We start from the raw sequence: 22,322 nt of genomic DNA on the forward strand, positions 1-22,322 counted from the left end.
CAACAACAACATGCTAAGTTAAATAAAGATAAACAAAAATACATAAATTATAATAATGGAAACAATTACGTTAATAGGATCCCTTGAGCACTTAAAGGGAAACAAACAGTAATAATATGGACAGTGCTAAACCATATACATATGACATGTAGAGCGGACTTGAGTTTTAGTCCCACTCTTCACAAATGTGCAAATGTTATCCCATTTCATATTGCGTTGCTACTTTATACCGGTTTGTTGCAATCATGTTCTCCAAGTTTAACATTGAAATTAAAAATTGTATTTGATTGAGCTTTAAATATACTTATTTTCCATAGCAGAACAACTGTATCTATAAAACAACCAAAAGTTACTAAAATTCATTATTTTGCCTGAGGCAGGGTTGCAAAGGAGAGAGAGAGAGAGAGAGGGAGGGGAAGTTTTTGGAACTACAATCACATAATTTCTCTAAATCTGAGGAAATTTGTATTTTTTATGGTGGTGCTCACACTTAAATATGACAACACAGGCTCGCGGGCGAACACACAGTAACTCAACACAAAGGCCCTTTTTTATCTGTGTGAGTACATGCACATCTTTCATCTGACAACTGTTTTCCGTTCACAGCAACTAAAGGTTTCCTTCATCTACAACGAAAGCTGAACAAATGATTTCCTTCAACTAAAGTTAGACTGAGAGATGCCGAAGGCCGCAGGTAATTAGAAAAAAACAAAAACAAATGACAGATAAGATGAAGACTAGATGAAAATCCTTGGGAAGTTGGAGTACTTTCATTTTTATCTTGAGTGGTATGACCTTTTTTTCAAGCTGATTCACTGAGCTTTTTGAGTTATGTGTTTTTAAATATAGTAATGCCAGTTTATTTCGAGCGCAGCACACAGGGGAGAGTTATCACAATGGCCTCATTTTACCAGAGTAGGATGGCAATCTTTGAGTGCAGGACTGTGTGTCATTGTCAAGTTGTGTTTTGTTCTCTCTCTCTCTCTCCCGTCTCTGTCTGTTGGTTGGTTATCTGATGTACTTGTCGCTATATTTACAAGCTCTGATAAAAAACATTATTTTAGCTATTGATAGTGCATGATAGAAAATAACATTTAACAAGGCAAGGCGGAACTTAGTACACAGCTGGACTGTGCATGGTCACTGTGCTATATGGTGGCCAAAAGTGTCACACAGTCTATAATATGAATTCCTGGATACTCAATCTGAATGTTTCTGTACTATCAGAAATATATTTTTACTTAAAGTGTCCTGAAGGAGCAAATCACATTACGTGACTAAGGCGAGACACTGCAGATGAATGGGGTAAAATGTTGGAATCATGGAACTTGATTATGTACAATACAACTATTATTTTGTAACACACCAGCTATGCCTAAGTACCTCATATAACCCCCACTTCAAAATGACTCAACAATCCCTTTGAGTCAATGTAAGTGCTTTACAAGTTGAGATTTTTTATCCAGAGTATTGAGAAAAAAACTAATGTTGAGGTAATTGCCGTTAAAGATGGTTGTATAGGAGAAACATGTTGACGGAAACAGACAAGGTTTAGTCAAATAAACCCCTAAATGTGCATATTTGACCTCTGATCTATACTAGTATGACGTACCATTGCGTGATTTGGGGTATCATGTCATCTGCTGGTGTTGGTCCATTGTGTTATCAAGTCCAAAGTCTATAGCTGTCAACCAGGAGATTTTAGAGCACTTCATGCTTCCGTGTGTTGACAAGCTTTGTGAACTTGCTTCATTCAGCAAGACTTGGCACCTGCCCAGTGTCAAAACCACTAGTAACTGGTTGGCTGACCATGGTATTACTGTGCTCGATTGGCCAGCCAACTGGACTGACCTGAACCCGATAGAGAATCTTATTGTAAAAAGGAAGATGAGATACACCAGACCCAACAATACAGAAGAGCTGAAGGCCGCTATCAAAGCAACCTGGGCTTCCATAACGCCTCAGCAGTAACACAGGCTGACCGAATCACATGCCATTTTATTGCAACAATTCATGCTAAATAAGATCCCAGGCCAAGAATTGAGTATATGAACATACTTTAAAGAAGGTCGACATTTCTGTATTATAAATCTATTTTTTTGTTAGTTTTATTTAATATTCTAATATTTTGATATGCTCGATTTTTGATTTGCCTGAGCTGTAAGCCGTAATAAACACAATTAAACAAAGAAAAGGGCCTTAAATATTTCACATAGTGTGCAATGCATCTAAAATAAATCAAGGTTTCACTTTTTGAATTCAATTGTGTGTGTGTGTGTGTGTGTGTGTGTGTGTGTGTGTGTGTGTGTGTGTGTGTGTGTGTGTGTGTGTGTGTGTGTGTGTGTGTGTGTGTGTGTATCAGCAGACAAAACCCCTTTCACTAGAATCTAGCCAAAACTCACCTTTAATTTATCCAGAGTCTTGATCAATTAAAGGTGAGTGTTGGCTGATGAATGCTTGACCGGGCAATCCCGAAGACTGCCGGAAAAGACCGAAAGGTGCAGTGCCTGCTGGGAAACTTCAAACTCGACAAACCGCCATCTTTCTTTGTAGCGATACATTGGGGAAAATATCAACCAACTTTGAATGCTTATTTCTCCAAAATAGAAGCGTGGAAGCAAGTCTACATGGTCAGTTGTTGCAAATAACAAGTGTATAGAGGATCGGGTGGGACGGAATTGCAGATATTTTGAACAGAGTCAATCATAACACAGCTATCTGTTGTAAGCGCTCGACTAGTGGAAGTGGTCAACATGGGCCGCTCGCGGAGCCGCAGCTTGTCCCGCACCAAACACTCCAAAGGCAGCAAACACAGCAAGAAGCGGAGCCGGTCTCATTCCAAAGACAGGGAGCGGTCCAAGAAGCGCTCCAAGTCCAGAGAATCCAAGAGGAAAAGTCGCAGAGAATCTCGCTCTCGTTCCCGGTCCGCCACAGCCTCGTCCCGCAGAGAGAGACCTGCCTCGCCGCCGGAGCGCATCGACATCTTCGGCCGGACGCTGAGCAAGAGGAACGCGCTGGACGAGAAGGCAAGGAAGGAGGAGGAGGAGAGAAGGGCCGAGATGGAGAGACAGAGGAAGATGTGAGTACATTTGAGAATGTGTGGCTTACAAACGTTGCCCGTTTAGAAGCAATATATGCTAAGCTAATGCTAAGCTAGCTGCATTCAGTTGTGTTGACGGCGTTAGCTCTTCGCGCTAGCAAGCTAATGCTAACAATCTAGCCCCTGAAGCGTGCTAACGTCAGCTAGGCCCCACTGCACACACAGGGGAGACTGTTCTCCCTGCCAGCAAGGGCCAGCTCACCTTTTCACGTCATTCAAACTCAAGCTTTGGTTCAGTTTTTGGCCACTTGGATTTTACGGTACCCGATAGATAATTTTTAATTCAAATCATCATGCATATAAATACATGATGGCAATGTCAGTGGTTCTATAAATTAATTGGTCCTTAAAAATAAATCAGTGCATACGTATGGAAATTATAGTTCGTAGCAGTTTTATATGGAGCACCACTTCTTACAAAAGAAACACACTGAATGCTTGGAAGAGTATGCATTGCTTTTATAGTATGTTAAAACATTTTGCGTTTATAGTATACAGTAAGATTTATAAAGGTCAACTGTGTCACTTCTCTGCATCTTAAAACAACTTAGTGGTTACCACACAACAATCACAGCCCACATATTGTCTACTGGTAGATTGTATCTGTTGGACAGCCTGGGAAACTGCTTTTGTGAAAGTGTGTTTGTTAGCCAGAGGCACACACACACACACACACCTGAGCTGCTGTCCCACACCTGGCGTCCCTAGTGCCACTGTTTTACTGCTTAATAGCTACAGGGCCACTTTACCAGTTATACACATGTTAATATGGTGACACTGACACTTTGTAGATAAGAGGGGAGATGCTTCTCTGGTTTCTCCGTGGCTGACGGACTGAAATTCAACCCAGCGAGGGGAGTAAGTGTGTTTACAGTTGTGCCAGAAGCAATGTGACAACACGCCTCCCAACTCTTAATACCTTCCTGTTGTGAGTGCAGGGTGAGGAAGAAAAGACCAATTTAAAAGCATTTTCAAAAGGCAAACAGGATGACAGGTGAGCTGTCCCCTGCAGCTTCTTCACCATCGCTCTGTATTCAGTGTTCATTAATTCACCCTTTTTGAAAACGTTCCCAATTCATACTTTATTCAGCAAATATATGCTGAAATCTAAGATAATGTTTTGTGTGTACTAGGGCTGGCCCAAATAAAGTATTCTATGTGTTCATTAGGTTGGTATTCGAAGCTCAATTTAGTATTTAGAAGTTTAGTTTTATTATGCAATAAGACCTTTTTATTTAAAAATCATTAATGGGTGCATGCGAATAGCATTCAATGCTAACAGAAAAACAACAACAAAGAAAGTAGAAAGCTTTGCCAGCGTACAGCATGTAAGACATGTACAGAGCTGTAAAGTTATCCATATCACCGCTCTACATGGGACACATTTTCTGTTCGCTAACCATTAGCCGCTAGCCATGCTAAGACATTTGTGCTGGGAGGTATACCGAAATACAGAATACCGGTGTTTTTTTCTCTCGTGTGATTCTTCACATACCGCAATACAGGTGAAAAGCGGAAAACAAAACTTTGAATGTGGAACGGCACTCTTGTGTTGTGTACTCTGTTGAGAGGGGGACACTTTTCACTGCTGCACCGCTGGCTGCAGCTCAAAACTGTGCCAGCAGTAGCAGTTGCTTTTTAAAACTTTGGCTCCACTTAACAAGCTAGACAATGAAAAAACCTACTGCCTTCTTACCTCCCCCCCTCCTCCCCCCCTCTGTCTCCCAGTCGCCAGGCGGAGATCGAGGAGAAGCTGATCGAGGAGGAGACGGCTCGGCGCGTGGAGGAGCTGGTTGCTAAGCGCGTGGAGGAGGAGCTGGAGAAGAGGAAGGACGAGATCGAGCGAGAGGTGCTGCGGCGCGTGGAGGAGGCCAAGCGCATCATGGAGCGCCAGCTGCTGGAGGAGCTGGAGAGGCAGCGGCAGGCCGAGCTGCAGGCACAGAAGGCCAGAGAGGTAACGCTCGGTCGTTTGGACCCAGGGCCCTCCCTCCCCTTCATACTCCCCCCTGTCCCTCCCAGCTGCCTTTCTACCACATATGTGAGGAACCGCTGAGCCCCCCCCCCCCACACTCATTTACTCTTCACTAGTAAGCTAGAAAACAGCACACGTCGACTTTAGGAAAAGTAGGTGCAGAGCCTCAAAGTATGGGATATAGTTTCTTTAATAACTGATTGCCTTGATCTCTTGGCTAATGAAGTACTAGCCCATAGTTACAATTCCCAGTTGGCATTTACTATAAAGTATTAGTCGATATTCACACGGTGTTTCTCTAAATTTCAAATATGTCATTTAGAGAACTTTGTGCGTTAACTAGCATAGAGCACATTAGTCAATGGGGAACAAGCCCTCCAGTCAATCAAAATAAAGGAACTTTGTACTTTCATGTGGCTCCACAGTTTGTGTATGGATAAATTAGAAGTAGGGGGATATTGAGTTTCTGAAAGCTGGAAATGAAATGGCAATTTAGGTTTTGAGGGTGATGATTGCCCGTTTGATACTTTCCTAACTTTCCAGTGAGACTTTTACCATGGCAGGGCTGTAGGAAATGGCAGGACTGATTTTGTTCCCCACCCGTTGACTGGTTTGATCTTTTAACTTTGATATTTTAAATCATCTCCCTGGTGGTAGCTGTAATAAAGAAAGTTTTTATATAAAGAGGACTTACAGTCACCAACAGAGCTCAAATAACGACTTTTTCTGTGTTTTGTTAACCAGGCATTATTAAGAAGCCATCTCAAAGCCCCTTGGCTGCTTCCTTTGCTCTGTCATTTGAACCCAGCAGTCATCAGCCTGCCCCAGGCTTCATTAAGAATCTTAGGGTTTGTGTACACTACAGTAGCGGTGTATTGTTGCTGAGAGGGCCAGCTAAAGCCTAGTGACCCTGAGCTGCACAGTGAGCAGCCAGTGGCTCGGTACTAATAGGGTGAGAAATGCACCTCCTTTACCTAGCCGGACTCACTGCTCTGTCTCTATGCTACTGCTCTGCTCTCTCCTATTCTCACACACACTCAGTCCTAGCTTCTGTTAAAGGCCCACTATGACATCACTAAGGCAGCACTCCAATCTTTACCTGCATCACGAGTCTCTGTTACTCTGTAAATTTAAATCCAATTTGATGTGTAGAAATGTTAATGACATTTTGTTAACCCACAGCCTCTTTTTTTTTTAGCAGCCCCTTAACGATCCTTGTTTTAACAACCTTCATATTGATGGACCACTACATTTCCTGTTTGAGGTTAACTCTCTCTGGTCTAACCTTTTTATCTTTTAATATTTATATCTTTTTCTTCTATTAATTATTTCATGCAGTTACAGCGCTTTTTCTCCCTAGAAAAACAAATGTACTGTATTTTGTACTCATGACCTGCTTCTCCTATAGGGTTGCTGATTTCTTATCCTTGTTATATGTAAATACATTATGTGCTGTTTTTACTTTTGGAAACACTACTCACCACCTTCCTAACTAGCACTTGACCTGAGCTGGCCTGCAGCCTTTCAGCTCGTCCGTGACTTGTGTCCTGTACTGTAAGTGTACCGCGGTCGCTCCTCCACGAACACACACACCCACACTGACACACACACACACACTTTGTCCTCTGCTACCCGTCTCAATGGGGACAAGACAAGGAGAACATTAAAACAGAACGGCTGCAGGCGCAGGCCAAAGCAGTACACAGATCAGTTATAAAGAGGAATGCGGCGGGCACGGTACGGTACGGCACGGCACAGTCCCCCCCTCCCCCCCAATACCCACCCAGCACAGGAGCTTCTCTGTCTCTGCAGGGGCCACACAGTCCGGACCAGACAGTAAATATTCAACCGTTAAACGGCCAAAGCTTTCACCAGTTGTGTAGGTACACAGGCAAAGGAAAATGCGTAGGTATACGTGCATTGGTGAGCCAAAACTATTCCCTCCTTTATTTGTATCCTTTTTTCTCTTGCTTATAATGATGTTAATGAAAAAAAAAACAGAAATTGTGTTTTCTTCTAGATTTGTTTTTGTCTGTCATTTACATCTTGTCTCCTATTGATGAGTGGGTTTCCCCCTTTTTGATATTCTTGTGTATAAATGTAAAAAAGTATTTCACCAATAATCCAGTGAGTGCCCTATGTGTGGCTAAGCTTTAGATTAATCTAGCAATAGAGGGAGGGGAGAAACTAGCGGGCTCATTTGACCCCCCAACAGTTTCTTTATGATTTTTTTTTCCTCCCCTTTTTTGTATTTTTAAACCAATATCATCTGACTGCATATAAGATGCCACAGTGTGCTCCTGTGCGTGATGCTAATCCACCTGGCTGTGGTGCAGTGAGGTAGTGGTGTGCGTATGTGTGCTGCTGTTGACTGGATGTTCAGAGGGCAGACGTGTGTGTGTGTGTGTATGGACATGCTGTGCTGGAGCCTGTCCGCCCGCTAACATGGAACTGTGTCTCCCCGTCTAGGAGGAAGAAAAATCTAAGCGGGAGGAGCTGGAAAAAATCCTGGAGGAGAATAACCGCAAGATCGCCGATGCGCAGGCCAAGCTGGTACGCCCAAAAGCTGCTTGTTTTTCCAATATGTTTTTCACCCAGTTCTGTCAAATTTATAACCCTCAATTTGGTCGCCTTGGCATGTGAAATGACTTGCATCCTCTTTTAACGCAACACTTCAGTTTTCTGTGTTTTTGAAAAGCTTTGTATAAAAACACAAGATCGGGGTTGTATTCTTTCTCCCTCCACTATTTTTTGCATAATATTGATACCCACAAATAATAATTATTAATATTTATTTATTTAAAAAACATTTTTGTTTATTGGGGCTTTCAAAGTTCAACTTATCTGAAATTAGCACAGAGGTGAAAATATTATTTTTGATACAAAAATATAGAAACATGGTTTGATAAAGTAAAAATACTCTAGGGTGAGCTTTCATCTAACCCTAACCCTATGTCTGTTATCTCGGAGAGGTGCACCATATATTTTTCACATAAAAAATGACTAAAATAAAAAACTCAAAGCGAGAACAGGAGAGAGGAAAGCTGAAAACATTTAATAAATAAATAAATTGAAAGAAGAAAAAATTACATTATTGTTTTGAAATGTAACTGCTGTTCACATTCAACGATGTCCTTCATAACTTTCCAAACTTGGTTCATGTGCATTTAATCACATTACATGTATTTTATTTCAAATCTGTCTCCCACAGATTGAAACCTAAAAGCTTTCACCGACCCACAACATGACCAATTAATTTAATATCGCTTTGGCAAGGACCACTTCTACTGAGTGGCTTTGGTCATCAGCCAGGGTTAAATCAATAGTTGTTGTTTTTTTGCCTATATGAGGTTAAAAGTGAATTATTTGCAGAACAAGGCTTGAGTAAATCTCAGGCAAACACTGTGGTGCTGGAACCAAATGACCTGTAGTTTGTGGACACATCTCTTGAGGAATATATTGTTTTCTCACCGCATTGTGTCTGTGTGTGCGCGTTTTGTTGCAGGCTGAGGACCAGCTGCGTATAGTGGAGGAGCAGAGAAAGATTCACGAGGAGCGCATGAAGCTGGACCAGGACCGTCAGAGGCAGCAGAAGGAGGAGCAGAAAATCATCCTGGGAAAGGGCAAGTCCAGACCCAAGCTCTCCTTCTCCCTCAAGGCCACCGAATGAACCAGACAGCCCTGCCTTCCTGTGTCCCAGCAGCCTGCCTCCATACACCACCCATCAGCCTCCTCCTCCTCTCCTCCTCTGTGGAACGCTCGCTTCGTTTTGGAAGCTCTAGTGACGGCCATGTTGAGGGGGGCTTGACTGGCTCATGTTGTTCCTCTGGGGCCCTACGAATAGGAGGCAGCTCTTTGGTCCCTAAAAGGAACCACGTCTGCATCCCACCCCACTGCACAGATATGACTCTTGTTTGTGCTCTTTTTTCCTCTTGTTTTACTTTCATTTTTAGGGAACTTGGAACTTTTTTGATGTAGAAAAATTGCTTATTATAACATGTCCCTTTGGCCCTCCCCCTGTGTATCTTAACTCTGGTGTAAACGGCAAGCAAACTTACAACACCACGCTATTAGTCCCTGATCATATAGAAGAGTATGTGTGACTTTGTCTAGCTCGGCTTTAACCGCAAAACACGTTGTGCAGCTTGGGAGTCGGCCTGCGTTTTTTTTCCCCCCCGTCTTTATTTAATAAAAAAAAATCCCATTCCTAAAGTGGCTGAGGGCAGTGGTAACCAATCGCAGCGCACCGGCTTTAAAAGCACAGTTCACTTCCCGTCCAGCTGACAGGTTTGTGTCTTCCACCATACACACATATAGACGACATGTTGTCCTAAAGAGAAAACGTGTTCAATGTTTTAAGTTCTGTTAAGTGCAGGTGAACTCAGCTTTCGACTCCCAAGCTGACCATGACTGAACCACAAACCCTCCAACAGGATATGTGTCTACTCTGTGATAAGGGGCCTGTGTGGGTTAATGGAGGAGAGAGAGGAACATTTCCTGTATGATGTAATGTTATTAGCCTTGCTGTGATGTCGCCCCCCCTTCCCCACACCTCCCTCCGTAAAGATTGTGTTACGAAGTTGATCCACAATCGAAGAACAAAAAGTCACGCTAACGGTAAACACAGTTTTAGTTTTTCCAGACTCTTTTTGGGGGGAAACAACAGTAAATTGTATAAAAAAAATAATAATAGCACCCGGTCAATCAAGTCCATGTTCGGTCCATGTGTTTTTGTCGTAGTACATGGGCAAGGCGCCTCACATTGGTAAGTCGATTTCGTAGAGGATGGACAAGTTCAGGTAAGATAAGGTTTGAGGTCAGCCGTGGTGAGGGTGTGTGTGGAGTGTGTGTGTGTGTATGTATGTATGTGGAGTGTGTGAGTTGTGAGTGCAGAGCTGACCTCAGATCAGATGACTTTGTTATTGTGGGATTTAGAATTTGTCGTATAATTTCCCCCAATTGTCAAGGGACTGACCACTTTAATAAACCCATTGAATGCCTCCACTGATGTGTGTGTGATACTTTTAATTCAATAAAACATTAATTTACCTAAAATCACTTCACACCACCTGAACTCGCTTTATTTGAAGTTGAAAGTCAAATTGCTATCTGACAGGATCTAAATTCAATCAGCAATCATTTTAAATAATAGTTAAGATACCTGCTCACCTGGCTCATTTTAATGACATTACATTGGTTTGGTTAGGGGCCAAATATCCATGAGTGAAGTGAATTCTTGTTGCAGGCGCCCAATAAGTCGGCATCTTCACTTAACAAAACAATGTTGATGTGACTGAGATGACTGCAGACTGAGTGTGAGTGGAGCAGGCTGAACGGGGCTCCACTTAAATGACAAATGAGCTTCGCAAATCCACTATGAAATCCACACACATTTCATGTGGTGGTTTGGAAACAGTTTGATTTAATGGATGAACGCCGACTCTTAAATAATGGATCCAATTGTAGCTGCATGTCGACCACATTTAAAAGGTGCAAGTGAAGACGTGATAGATGAAGATATTAATGTGATGAATTATTAAACTCAGGTCGGCACATTCATATATTCACGCAGATTGAAAGAGCAGCACTGGTGTCATGACTCACATTTGCCTGATGTCCCCTGTGTGTCAACATGTGATAGCATAGCGGCATGTTATTGAGTAGTTCAGAGAGTATACTATAGGCTTCATCACCACAGCACTACTCCATCAGCAACATATCCGTAATAGAGAAGCTCAAGTCCCGCGGGACATGATCCACAGAGCGCAGCGCATGGCTCCGGCCCGGTGCGCTGCTGGACGCGGCGCTCTCTCTCTCTCTCTCTGTCCTCGTCGCCACACACACTCTGCTCTGCCAGCTCCTGTAGAGTTTAAAATGCTAAAAATTATAGCTTTCAAAACTTTATTCCCACCAAACAATTTTTGCGAGAAATGTAACGCGCAATAGTCCTATGTATTGATTTTTTTTTAAAGTTGAATTTTGTTTTGCCTATACTTTTACAGAGAAATAATCAACAATGTCAATTAATTTCCCTATTGTTAGTTAAAGATGGTCGGGCCTATAATTGTAATAATACTATTATTAATAATGGACTATTATTAGGCTATTAGGCCTATTATAACTAAGCCTACTAGGCTATTAAAAAAGTTAAGTTTGACCTATTTTCAATGCAATGAGCTTCCCAGACTGCTGTTAAAGCTGTTGTGTTTATCTGAATTAAATTAGCAGTCGTGTCATCAGGATAATTAACTTTATCTTTTTTAATTGTAGGAACTGCCTAGGCTACTCCTTTGCAAGTGTCAAGCCCAAAGCTTCGCAGTTAAGTGTGTGTGTGTGTGTGTGTGTGTGTGTGTGTGTGTGTGTGTGTGTGTGTGTGTGTGTGTGTGTGTGTGTGTGTGTGTGTGTGTGTGTGTGTGTGTGTGTGTATTAGGCAGTTCCTTTGTCGTTCGGACCGATCTACAGGAAAGACGCTCCGCAGCAGTGATTATTGGCGGACTGGTTGAGTGACTTTGTTTTTAGCTGCGCAGAAACAGGAAGACGTTTAAATATAGACTGTCTGTCGTCTCTGCGCTCTCATCCACTTTTTCACAATATGAAAAAATAACACGGCATATAAACTATAGGCTGCACAATGCGTTTGCCTAGTTTACACAGTTAAGCCTTCTGCCAGACAGAGAGAGAGAGAGAGAGAGAAAAATAACTTAAAAAAACATTGTGGCTTCCTCTCAGACACTTCTAGACTTTGTATTTTTACAGATGGACACACCAGGGGAAGAAAATGGAAACTCAATTTAACAAGTCCACACGAGATAAACCATTCGAATCTTTCTCTAATATATAGAGCTATTACACATATAATCGAAGCCCATTTCGAAATATTAGAGGGTTTTTTCCCCCGTGGCCCGCAGTCAGCTAAGAAACCCAAACACTTGAATATTTAGAGGTTCCGCAGGCTCGTGTGCACATGTCAGTCTCGTTAATATAATACAGTCGTTGGTTTTTCCCTCTCCCCCCTGACTGTCGTGAACTAAATTAATCTAATGTTCACGCTTCTGCAATACACATTCAGTGTTTGTGTGTGTGTGCCTGTGCCACTCTGTGTTTATTCCAGGGTTCAGGAAGAAAAGAAAAGTGAGATCGAACTCCTTAATTATCTCATCGTCAGCTTAAAGCAAACAGCCCCACAATCCACTGCGGCGCGCCTTTCAAAAGAACAAGACCTGATCGAATTAAGACGTTCGAAAGTGTCAGAAGTTCACAAGTACATTCAGGAGAGAGCCGTGTGATCTACAGCTGTCAGGTGTGTGTGTGTGTGTGTGTGTGTGTGTGTGTGTGTGTGTGTGTGTGTGTGTAGGTGCGCGCGCGCCCCTTCAATTAGAGGCCATTGACTAAACAATGCAGTGTTTGCAGGGAGTGTGAATGTGTGCAATAACAATTAGGCTTTTCAAGGTGCTTTAAAGTCTGTTAAAATAATGTTTAAATAGTTCCGGGAGCAATTATACAGTAGCCTACTACACAGCGTAAAATTATATTTGTAATTAATAATGGTTTCATTTTGTATTGTACAGTGCAGAATCCAGGAAAATAAAATCAAAATGCAACTTGAGTTTGACTTTTTAAAAAGTTTAAATAACCAGAACGTTTCCCCCTTTAAATCGTAAAGACTTCCATTTCATATTATATTAGTGTTAAATTGCATTTGTGAAAAAATCAATACACTCATTTTTGTCATGATTAACTTTCATTAGGAAGTAAAATCAAACATTGTTCAATTGGTTCTGACTTTTCTCTCTATAGGCCTACTGTGAGTCGAAGCGAATTGGCCCGCTAGTGGGCGCTCGTGCCCTTCGAAAAAACTTGAAATGCATTACGGCGCACTTAATGGAGACTGGGCTCAGCACTGTCTGACACTGTATGTGAGTCCCTATACTGGAGCTAATGTTTGCTTGTTGTTTGCATTATGAGGGCAATCCACGGCGACTATAAACAAGCGAGAAGCCCGCGTTGTTTTGGTGGAATACTTTTCAAAACACAGTTAATGTATAGGCTATGACGGCTGGTCTGTTCTATTAACCCACTGTCATGGGTTAAGACGTAATTTAAGCCGGGTTATAACCAATATTTAAGTTATAATAATAATAACAATAATCTTTATAATAACAAGTATAATAATGTATTTATTCAAGGTAGGCCTACTCACACTTAACAATACAATGAGTACACAAGCACATTAAAAACAGGTGTAGCAATATAGCCAACTTTATGGGGAATTCACATTTGTTATCAGTATTTGTACTGTTGGATATTATAAAATAAATATTGTAAAATCATGTTTATGACATATGTCACATAGATGAAATGAAGTCTTATTCCTGTTGGAATAAAAACATGAATCAACTGTACTAGTCACCTCACTATCTAAACCAGTCGCCTTTCCTCTTTGATTGACAGCAGCCCAGGCTCCTGCCGACTTTCCCTACGCCGAGGGACCAATCAGAGGCGGCGGGGGGCGGGGCCTGAGCCAAAGCAGCTCCACCAAATAGTCGCGGTCCCTTGCAGTTAGTTTCCATCTAGCTTTGGGAGCGCACAGAGGCACCATCCACACAGACTCTCTCCGTGGGTCGGCTTCTTTTGGATCTGCAGGAATCAGCCGCATTTCAGCGCGCGGTGCTCTGGGGGACTATAATACATAATCTAGTATATGACTATTTCCATTCCAGCTCCTTTGATTTCTCTCATGCTCATATTTTCTCATTCGTCTTCATTTTGACCCATCCGACCTCATTGCTTTTTTTTGTTCGCCTTTTTTCATTTTTTTCTTTTTTCTCGCCGTTCACCCACAGTTTGTTTGCTCACCAACCGCCACCAGCCATCCTATTCCATTTTTTCACTCTTGGATTTCGGCGTTGGGAACACTGGCTGGACTAATAACGCAAGGGGATTTATATTTGTATTGATTTCCATGCAACCGTGGACAACGGACACTTGTTTTTCTCCTCTCTCCAAAAGGGATATATAATACCAGCGCGCTCTGAACAACAAGGGGGAGAATATCAACGCACTGTGTCCACTCAATGAACTACAGCCGTGCGCCTATATGGTTTAAGGTTGGGAGCAGGTCTCTCGCCTTGGAGATGCTCTAGCCTGTTAATACAGCGCATCTGATCGGGGGCTTTGTGGTCACATCATCCCCCTTGCCACTACCACTGGATCTTGGATATTATAAGGTTAAGAACAGTTTTTTTGCAGCGGTCAGCACCTTTTTTCTCTGTGTGTGGAGCGCCAGGGTTTGTTTCTGGTGCTTGGACATATTTGGCTTCGTTTGTGAGACCGGATTGTGAGGGCGCGCGGGTTACGGGCTGCTGTTAACCATGGGGGACTCGATGTGGAGATATTATTTGGGAGTTTTGTTTATCGCCTTCGAACTGGACATGTGCCGGGCGCTCATCCTGGAATCCATCTACTGGAACACAACAAATACCAAGTAAGTATGAGCACATTTACTGGTGCACTATCAGGCTATATGCTATACGCTCTCCCCGTGCGTAGACCATTTCCATGCCATTTCTCCGTAGAAAAAATCCGACAATTTTATTGTTGGCTTTGCTCGCCCGCCTCTGTTTTATAGGGCTACTGAATGCGTAAAAATACAAGGGGTTAACATTTTGGCAGTTTTTCCAATAAACAACTCTCTTCTTCATCATATATTGAGTGGAACAAAAGAGCTTCCACTGCAGAGTGGTTTAATCTATTTTTTATGTTTTGTAGTCTATCTTTATTTATTCTCGCCTGTTATCCCAAAGCCATTTTCCCTTCATGACGATCCATCTTGCCTTGGCCGATATGTTGGAATCCCGAGAGGAGGATTTAGTCAGAAACAAATAGCAGCGTCAGTCGGCTCCCTGTGCGCCGAGTTGCCCCACAGAACATTATAACGACTCGTGAATATCCACTCGCAGCTTTACTCCGACAATATTTCGGATGAGTTTGGGTTGTTTCTATTCCCGATAACAATCTGTGTTATTGGGATACACAGCCTCAAGAGATCCAAAACATACATCGTTCCAAACTAGGATAATCTGTCCTCGTTGCTTTGGCTGCTTAACCGATAGATTTACTGTTTGTGTCTGTTGTGTCGCCGTTTGGGAATATGTTCGCGCATGCTATAGTGGACGGCTATAGGGCCCGCTCGGCCGTGCGTTATGGAGGCACACACACACACTCACACGCCTCAGAAAGACACAGCTCAGTCAGTTTACTTTCTGCGATTCGTCTGTTAACTGTTGTGTATTAGCATATTTCTGAATAGTCGCACCACGTTTGACTCGTACTGGCACATTTTGAAGGTGACTTTACGCATCGCTTCCTCGGTCTGTAATAACTTGGACTACAGGGCGCATTATCATTCATATGTGACATGCAAGAGGTCCGACACAGAGCTGACCTGGGAAACCGTACTGATCCCAACGCATAGGCCCGTTTATTCCATCGCAGTCATAGACCGTTTGCACGGGTCAGATTGTGATGTCAAATAGGCCATTAATTGTAATAATTATAATATTAATAAGATAAATGAATGCGTATGTGCTCCAGGAGACGATGCAGGCTTCATGGAGCTCGTGGGACGCTGCACCGGGGCCTGTGTCAGGGGTTTACAACACTGTGTGGAAAAATAAATTAATAAATTAAAAATCCAATATCTGACCAACGAGCCCCATTTTAATGCGGTGTATTATGAAACTTATGGTAAACGAGATGGGAACACTTGCAATATACCGTCCCACGTCTTCAACACGCTGCTTTAAATGTGTAAATTCAGAAGATTAGTATTTATATTTTTTATTTATTTTAATAGTGCAATTTGGAAATAAACACAGGGGCCTGGAAGACTTCAATCATGCATTTCCTGCCAGTTTTGTAAATCACATTCAACAATTGTAATGAGTCTTGACTCCTGAATGTCCCTTACGGGCCAAGAAAGGCGGTTAAACGGTTCCCTGCCAAATCAAAAGGTGTCTTTCTCCTCTGCGCTCAGCCCCGTCGGGGGGGCGCCCCTCTTTGAGGCCGTTTCGTCACGGCCAAAACTCCCAACTCGCTCAATAATTCAGCTTTTGGCTCCGGTGCAGCCAGAAAGACCCTCTCTCTTTCTCCGTCTGTCTGTCTCTGTTACCTCGGTGAAACACACACAATGGCGGCGTTCTACGGTCTAACAGGTGTCTATTGTTACGTGGAGTAGAACCGCTGGAAACTGAGCATTGACTTGTGCTCTGCGTAAACCGTGCGTAACCCGGGCCTTGTTGTTTGTGTGCCGTGCGGAGTGTATATCAGTATAATGTGAGAGGAGGATTTTCTGTGCTGTCTGCGACACACACACACACACACACACACACACACACACACACACACACACACACACACACACACACACACACACACACACACACACACACACACACACACTGCTCTGCTTTTCTATATGCATCACGCTCGCTCGGCCTTCTAGCCTCCTGACTGCCACGGCCATCTGTGGCTCCAGACCTCTCATTTATAATGGAGCTCATTTTTAGGACAGATGACCTGCAAAAACCCCATTTTAAAAGCGTAATAACGGTATTGGTTAAACTCTGTACACCAATAGTCCAGCCATTAATGCCAGTCAGTGTTCTGTGTGGTGTGTCCGATGGGTTAAGGTGGTGTATATAGAGCCATTTGATGACCGTTTGGCCGCAGTGGAGAGGTTGTGAAGACAAAACACACCTAAATGGTTTTGAACGGGACGACTTTGTCAACAATGGCAAATTGAATTTTCTAAGGATATTTTTTTTTTAAATACCACACTATCTATAGAAACACTTCAACCAGCTTCCCAGCAAAGCTTTTTATTTCTATTTAAGGAACCCCCAACGAGTCATTTCGTGCTTTTAGAAAAATACATTTCTGCACAGAGCCACAACAAGAAACTTTCCTCCATTTTAGGAGCTGCCGCCCTGGCAAATGAGTCTGTCATTTCAACTTGGCGCGTCACTTTTGATTTTGAGAAAAAGGAGGAGAGAGAAAAAAGCAACAAAGAAAGAAAGAAAGGAGAGTGCGTCCCCTCGGAGCAAGTACAGGCCTTCAGGCTGTGGCCACAAATGCAGAGAGGGGCATTCCGGCGGAATTAGCGCGTGCGTGTATGTGTGTGCTTGTGCGTGCATTCTTTGCGTTGTGTGTCTGGCTCAGAGTTCAGAGGTAAAAGGCCAAAGAGTGATATCATACAGCAGGCAGCAGGCACCTTTCTCTTTTAGCCAAACACCAATTTTTGTGAGAAGCCTATTAGTTATTTTATTGAGCAGAGCAGGAAGAATAACTCCAGTGTATAGCCTATATAGTTCAAGTTCTCTGGATGAAATAAACTATTAGTATTTGGAAACATTTCACAGGGACATTCCTTTGTTCTTATTCAGTCTTTCCTTTACCTGAGGAGATGTGAATGAGCCAATGAGTGCAGACTTATCCCATCTAGAATTGACTAGAATCAACTTTTACTTCAGGACTGCAGTATATAGTATATAGGCTTAATATCTCTCTCACGTTTTTTTTTATACACGACTGACTGATGAGTAACTTCCCTTGCTTTGAGTGTGGAGTTGAATTAACGACAGCGCTGCTTGAAAGCCCTCCTGCCCTTTTAGCCTGGTGTGTTTCAGTAATTCTCTCTGAGAAAAAACCGCGAGGAGTCCGGAGAGCGTGAATATCTTTATTCAGCGGGTCAGCAATATGTTCCACAGCCCCTTAGAGTTATCCCAGCAGCCTCCTCTATGCATGCTTCTCTTTGACTGTGTGTCAGTCCTCCCTCTCTTTGACTATTCAGCCAAGGGATGAACGCTAGAAATGTTGAAGGCAGCCGGTCTGATGCCTTTGTGTGTGTGTGTGTGTGTGTGTGTGTGTGTGTGTGTGTGTGTGTGTGTGTGTGTGTGTGTGTGTGTGTGTGTGTGTGTGTGTGTGTGTGTGTGTGTGTACGTGTATACGTGTGTACTTGTAAAACTGTTTTTGTGAGGACCCATTCGAGTTGAAGAGCATAAGAGCGAGGACATTTTTTTTTTGGAAAGTGAGGAGGACATTTTAAACTCACTTTGGGACAGGCCTTTAAAAGATATCTGAGGATAGGACTCAGTTTTTAAGGTTCAGGTATGAATTAGGTTAAGGTTAGAGTTATAGTGTAAAGATTTGGGTTAGGGAAGTCAAATTGTTTTGATATGTCGTGGTGAGGGTAAAGGGGGCTAGGGGATGCATTTTGTCAATGCATGTCCTCACAAGTATAGGCCTACAAACGTGTGTGTGTGAGTGTACGTAGTGTGTGTGTGTGTGTGTGTGTGTGTGTGTGTGTGTGTGCATCTACAAAATCCCTCCACAGGGCCCACGGCTGTGTCGATTAAACCTCATTGTTGCCGGCGCTTTACTACTTTACTGCCCTTACGCATGAACCTCCTAATAAAAAAAAACAAGAGAATGACCCACCCACCACCTTGTCCTCCCCCCCCCCCAAATCTCTCCAACACACACACACACACACACACACACACACACACACACACCGACGTCCTTACTCGTGGTAATCCATTTTGTAGTCGGGAGGGAGAAACAAAAGAGAGGCCCTGCTTTACATGGTTTATGTAAAAAGGAGCGCTCCTTCTCTTCCACACTGCAGTTCATTAAGATATTAAAGGGAAAGGCCCCCAGAGCCCCCTTTGTGACCGGGCAGCGACGGGGGCAGCTCCGTGGGTCCTTTTGTGAATGCAGGACAGGGGGTTAGGGGAGGAGGAGGGGGGGGGAGGAGGGGGTTTATCATGAATGACTGACGAGGCCTTGTGCTCAATGTTGTAACGATGCTCCCACACACACACACACACACACACACACACACACACACACACACACACACACACACACACACACACACACACACACACACACACACACACACACACACACACACACCGCGTCCCTCTGCAGTGCCTCTAATTTTTGCTGGATATGTCCCCCACTCACCATTTAATAATGAGGTAAATGTGTCCCCCTCAAAAAAAACGTGATAGACAACCCCCTCCTTCCTCCACAAAGGTACAAATAACAGTTCAGGGTGTGGAAATATTATATGTCCTTCTTCCCTGTAACTATATATTTCAGACACACCCGTAAAGTAGACCGTATACTATCCTGGCTCAAGGCAATGCAGACAGTGTAGTTATCTAAGTAGCTAGCTTGTTTGGCCCAATGCTTCAACGCTTCACTTTCCTACCTTCAGGGGTTTCTGCATTAGATTGTGTCAAGTGTCTACGGAGGAATATCTATTTGCTAACTTTTGCCTTAAATGTGGAGTCAGCGGTTTCTGGAGAACGCTTGTTCTTTCGAAATCACTTTAGTTCAAAATCAATGAATATATCCTCTTGATATCCACTACTCGTCTGCACTGTGTGCTCGCAGGAAAAAAATACGCAGCCTAGGCTCTGTAACGGGCAGGTTTACAGAGCCTAGGTTGTGTATTAACACCACATTAATTTTCACAGTTAAGGACAGGTAGCCGATCATGAAGAAATATTCATTGATTTTGACAGAAAGTGATTTTGCCAACACACGTTCTCTAGAATCACTGACTCCACCTTTAACCCATGGTGCTCCATCATGAGCAGTTAAACAACGATGGACGGGTTGTCTCACCGGGAGTCTGGATGTTGGCTTTTTCCTTTACAGAAATCAAGACATTTTTACCATGAATTGATGCAGAATGGCACACAACATGGTGCATAAAACATTTTCTGACGCTCCAAACTTTCCGAGGGAGAACCAACCTCCAGGCCCAACATTTAATGTCCCCCCCCTCAAGGTCCCGTGTTAGACACAGAGTTCACACTGTGTCAGGTTGACGGGGCTTTTTTGTAATGATTAGAGAAAAGAGCCGATGGTTTAGATTGTGTTATAAAAGAAGAAGAGGAAAGAAGCGATAGAAAGAAATGAAACGGAGAAGGAGGAGAAGAGAAGAGAAGGAAGAAAGCATTGGGGGCCCCTCGGGGGGGGGGGGGGGGGGGGGGGTGTGCGGCGCAGGGTAATTATGTCTAGGCCGGCTCACATCCCATAGGCCCTGGATTATTGGATGAAAGGTAGAGAGGGCCCATAGGCAGGGAGCACAGACAGGACAGAGCAGGGGGGGGGGGGCACACACTGCGACCCACACAGACAGACAGGGCCAAAGCCTGGGCGCTGCTGCAATGCATGCTGGGCTGGATTAACCCTCGGTGTGCCCCGGCTTGGCCTCTTTGTCTGCCCCACAACCCTAATGAATCCTCACATATCAGACAGAGGGATTCACAGTCAAACAGTTGCTCTCCAAAGCCGACGTCGTGAATATTTAGCTCTGACCCGCGTTCCATTGTGGGTTTTTTTTTTCACCCATAACTCCATCACGGCCAAAGGAAAAGAACGAGAGCAGAGATTTGGACATGTGTGTGTGTGTGTGTGTGTGTGTGTGTGTGTGTGTGTGTGTGTGTGCGTGCGTGCGTGCGTGCGTGCGTGTGTGTGTGGTGGGGAGATTACACCAGGGTGGTCACCGTGGCTGGGTTTTGTCACACACAGACACACACACAAATCCAACAATCGAGTGGTTTAAATAGAAAAGACTAAAAGAGAAATAGGTGGGGGTGGGTTCGACTGCAAACCCTACAAAGTATCTTGGTCTAACTTCTAGTCAAAATGTCTTCTGAATGTTAATAACACACACTCACCTCGCAAGCGACATTTCAGTGAGATATAGGGACTTGTAAATTCAATACGCTTTGAATTGAAAATGAGGATTACAAGGCTGGCTTACTATGACACAAAAGCTCTTCCTATAACTAATCCATTGTATTTCAAGAAATCTTACCAAGGGAATTTTTCTTTATTTAACATTTTCTGTTGCGTTGTGTGTTTTTATTTGACTGGCGACAGATGTAGCGGCCCCCTCACCTCTGTGTCAGGAAGTGGGCCCCCCTCCTCCTGCTGCTTGTTGCTTCCTTTTGATCCTTTTGCCCCTAAACGTTTCCTCCTACACACACACACACACACACACACACACACACACACACACACACACACACACACACACACACACACACACACACACTAAAAGAGACACCAAACGTAAAGGGTGAAGACAGGGGGTTTAGAGGACAAACGAGAAAAACAGATGTCGTCCAGCCAAGTTGCTTTAAAGTTTCACCCCGGGTGTCACCCACCTGTGTGTGTGAATCATCGGTGTTTGTCCTGTGTGTGTGTGTGTGTGCGGGGGGTGGGGGGGGCATTTGATTTCCATATGCCTTATAAAGTATCTCTCCATACAACTCCATATCTCATTCAGCCAGCCTTCAAAAAGCCAAGCCAGTGAAGGTTGCACTAATTATTGAAGTATTGTTAAGGTTGTTTTGTTAAGTTATTTGGAAGTTTAAAATATCGGTCTGATTTGTGCCATTTAATCTCTTTAGTATTGTACTCTTAGAACCCTTTGATGCCGAGCCATTTGACAGATAAATGGAGATTTCAGGGAGAGAGTTCAGGCAACCTGTGGCTCTTCTCACCTTCCTACCCACCAAATGGCTTCAACAGTTGGTGTGTGTGTGTGTGTGTGTGTGTGTGTGTGTGTGTGTGTGTGTGTGTGTGTGTGTGTGTGTGTGTGTGTGTGTTGTGTGTGTGTGTGTGTGTGTGTGAGTGTGTGAGAGAGAGAGAGAGTGTGTGTGTGTGTTGTGAGGGGGAGATATAAAATGAGATCAGTTCTATGTGTGTGTGTCTCCACCACTTTCTCTCCTCCATTGTCTCATGGTCACCTGCTGTGATCAGACATTGTGGTGGGAAGACAAATGGTGCGCGACTCACAGCATTTGGATTTACACCCAATCCTTTCATTGTGTACTATGTAAAATAGAAAGAAAATACTGTATGTGAAATATTCAAATGATTTGGTAGATAAGCTATTTACCATGGTATAAAACAGAGAAACATCAACAATTCAACTAAACCATTTAGCCACCATTAGCCTTCCCTCTATGCTACACTACAACGGATATGAGGTTTGATAGCAAAATATCACTTGATAATACTTATTCAGATTGGACTCATTGGAGTACTTTAGTTAATATGATAAATATAATGTGCAATATATCATACATTTTAATGTTCTCTTTTAAAATCAAAAATAATCCACTCCTGCTTATTTGTACTAAGCACTTTTATAAAACTTCA

At 43.2% G+C, this 22,322-nt stretch overlaps 2 protein-coding genes across 2 annotated transcripts in view; both read left to right on the forward strand.

The window, feature by feature from the left end:
• Window positions 1–2,547: 2,547 nt before the first annotated feature.
• On the forward strand, window positions 2,548–10,068 carry arglu1a (arginine and glutamate rich 1a). The gene is made up of 4 exons (XM_080038266.1): window positions 2,548–3,079; window positions 4,829–5,054; window positions 7,542–7,625; window positions 8,578–10,068. The coding sequence occupies exons 1-4, from the start codon at window positions 2,754–2,756 to the stop codon at window positions 8,740–8,742; spliced, it is 801 nt and encodes a 266-aa protein (XP_079894392.1). The 5' UTR covers window positions 2,548–2,753; the 3' UTR covers window positions 8,743–10,068.
• Window positions 10,069–13,661: 3,593 nt separating this feature from the next.
• The window catches only part of efnb2a (ephrin-B2a), a 27,511-nt gene continuing 18,850 nt past the window's right edge, over window positions 13,662–22,322 (forward strand). The window contains exon 1 of the mRNA XM_080038263.1: window positions 13,662–14,556. Within this exon, the coding sequence (XP_079894389.1) occupies window positions 14,444–14,556 (113 nt within the window). The 5' untranslated portion in view covers window positions 13,662–14,443. The remainder of the gene's footprint in view (window positions 14,557–22,322) is intronic.

Source organism: Ammodytes marinus (assembly GCF_949987685.1).
Source record: "Ammodytes marinus genome assembly, chromosome: 12".
NCBI classification, from domain to species: domain Eukaryota; kingdom Metazoa; phylum Chordata; class Actinopteri; order Uranoscopiformes; family Ammodytidae; genus Ammodytes; species Ammodytes marinus.

Coding starts and splice junctions, on each gene's coding strand:
- arglu1a (XM_080038266.1), top strand. CDS start 2,754: ATGGGCCGCTCGCGGAGCCGCAGCTTGTCCCGCACCAAACACTCCAAA. Junction 3,080..4,828: donor ATGGAGAGACAGAGGAAGAT/GTGAGTACATTT, acceptor TCTGTCTCCCAG/TCGCCAGGCGGAGATCGAGG. Junction 5,055..7,541: donor AGGCACAGAAGGCCAGAGAG/GTAACGCTCGGT, acceptor CTCCCCGTCTAG/GAGGAAGAAAAATCTAAGCG.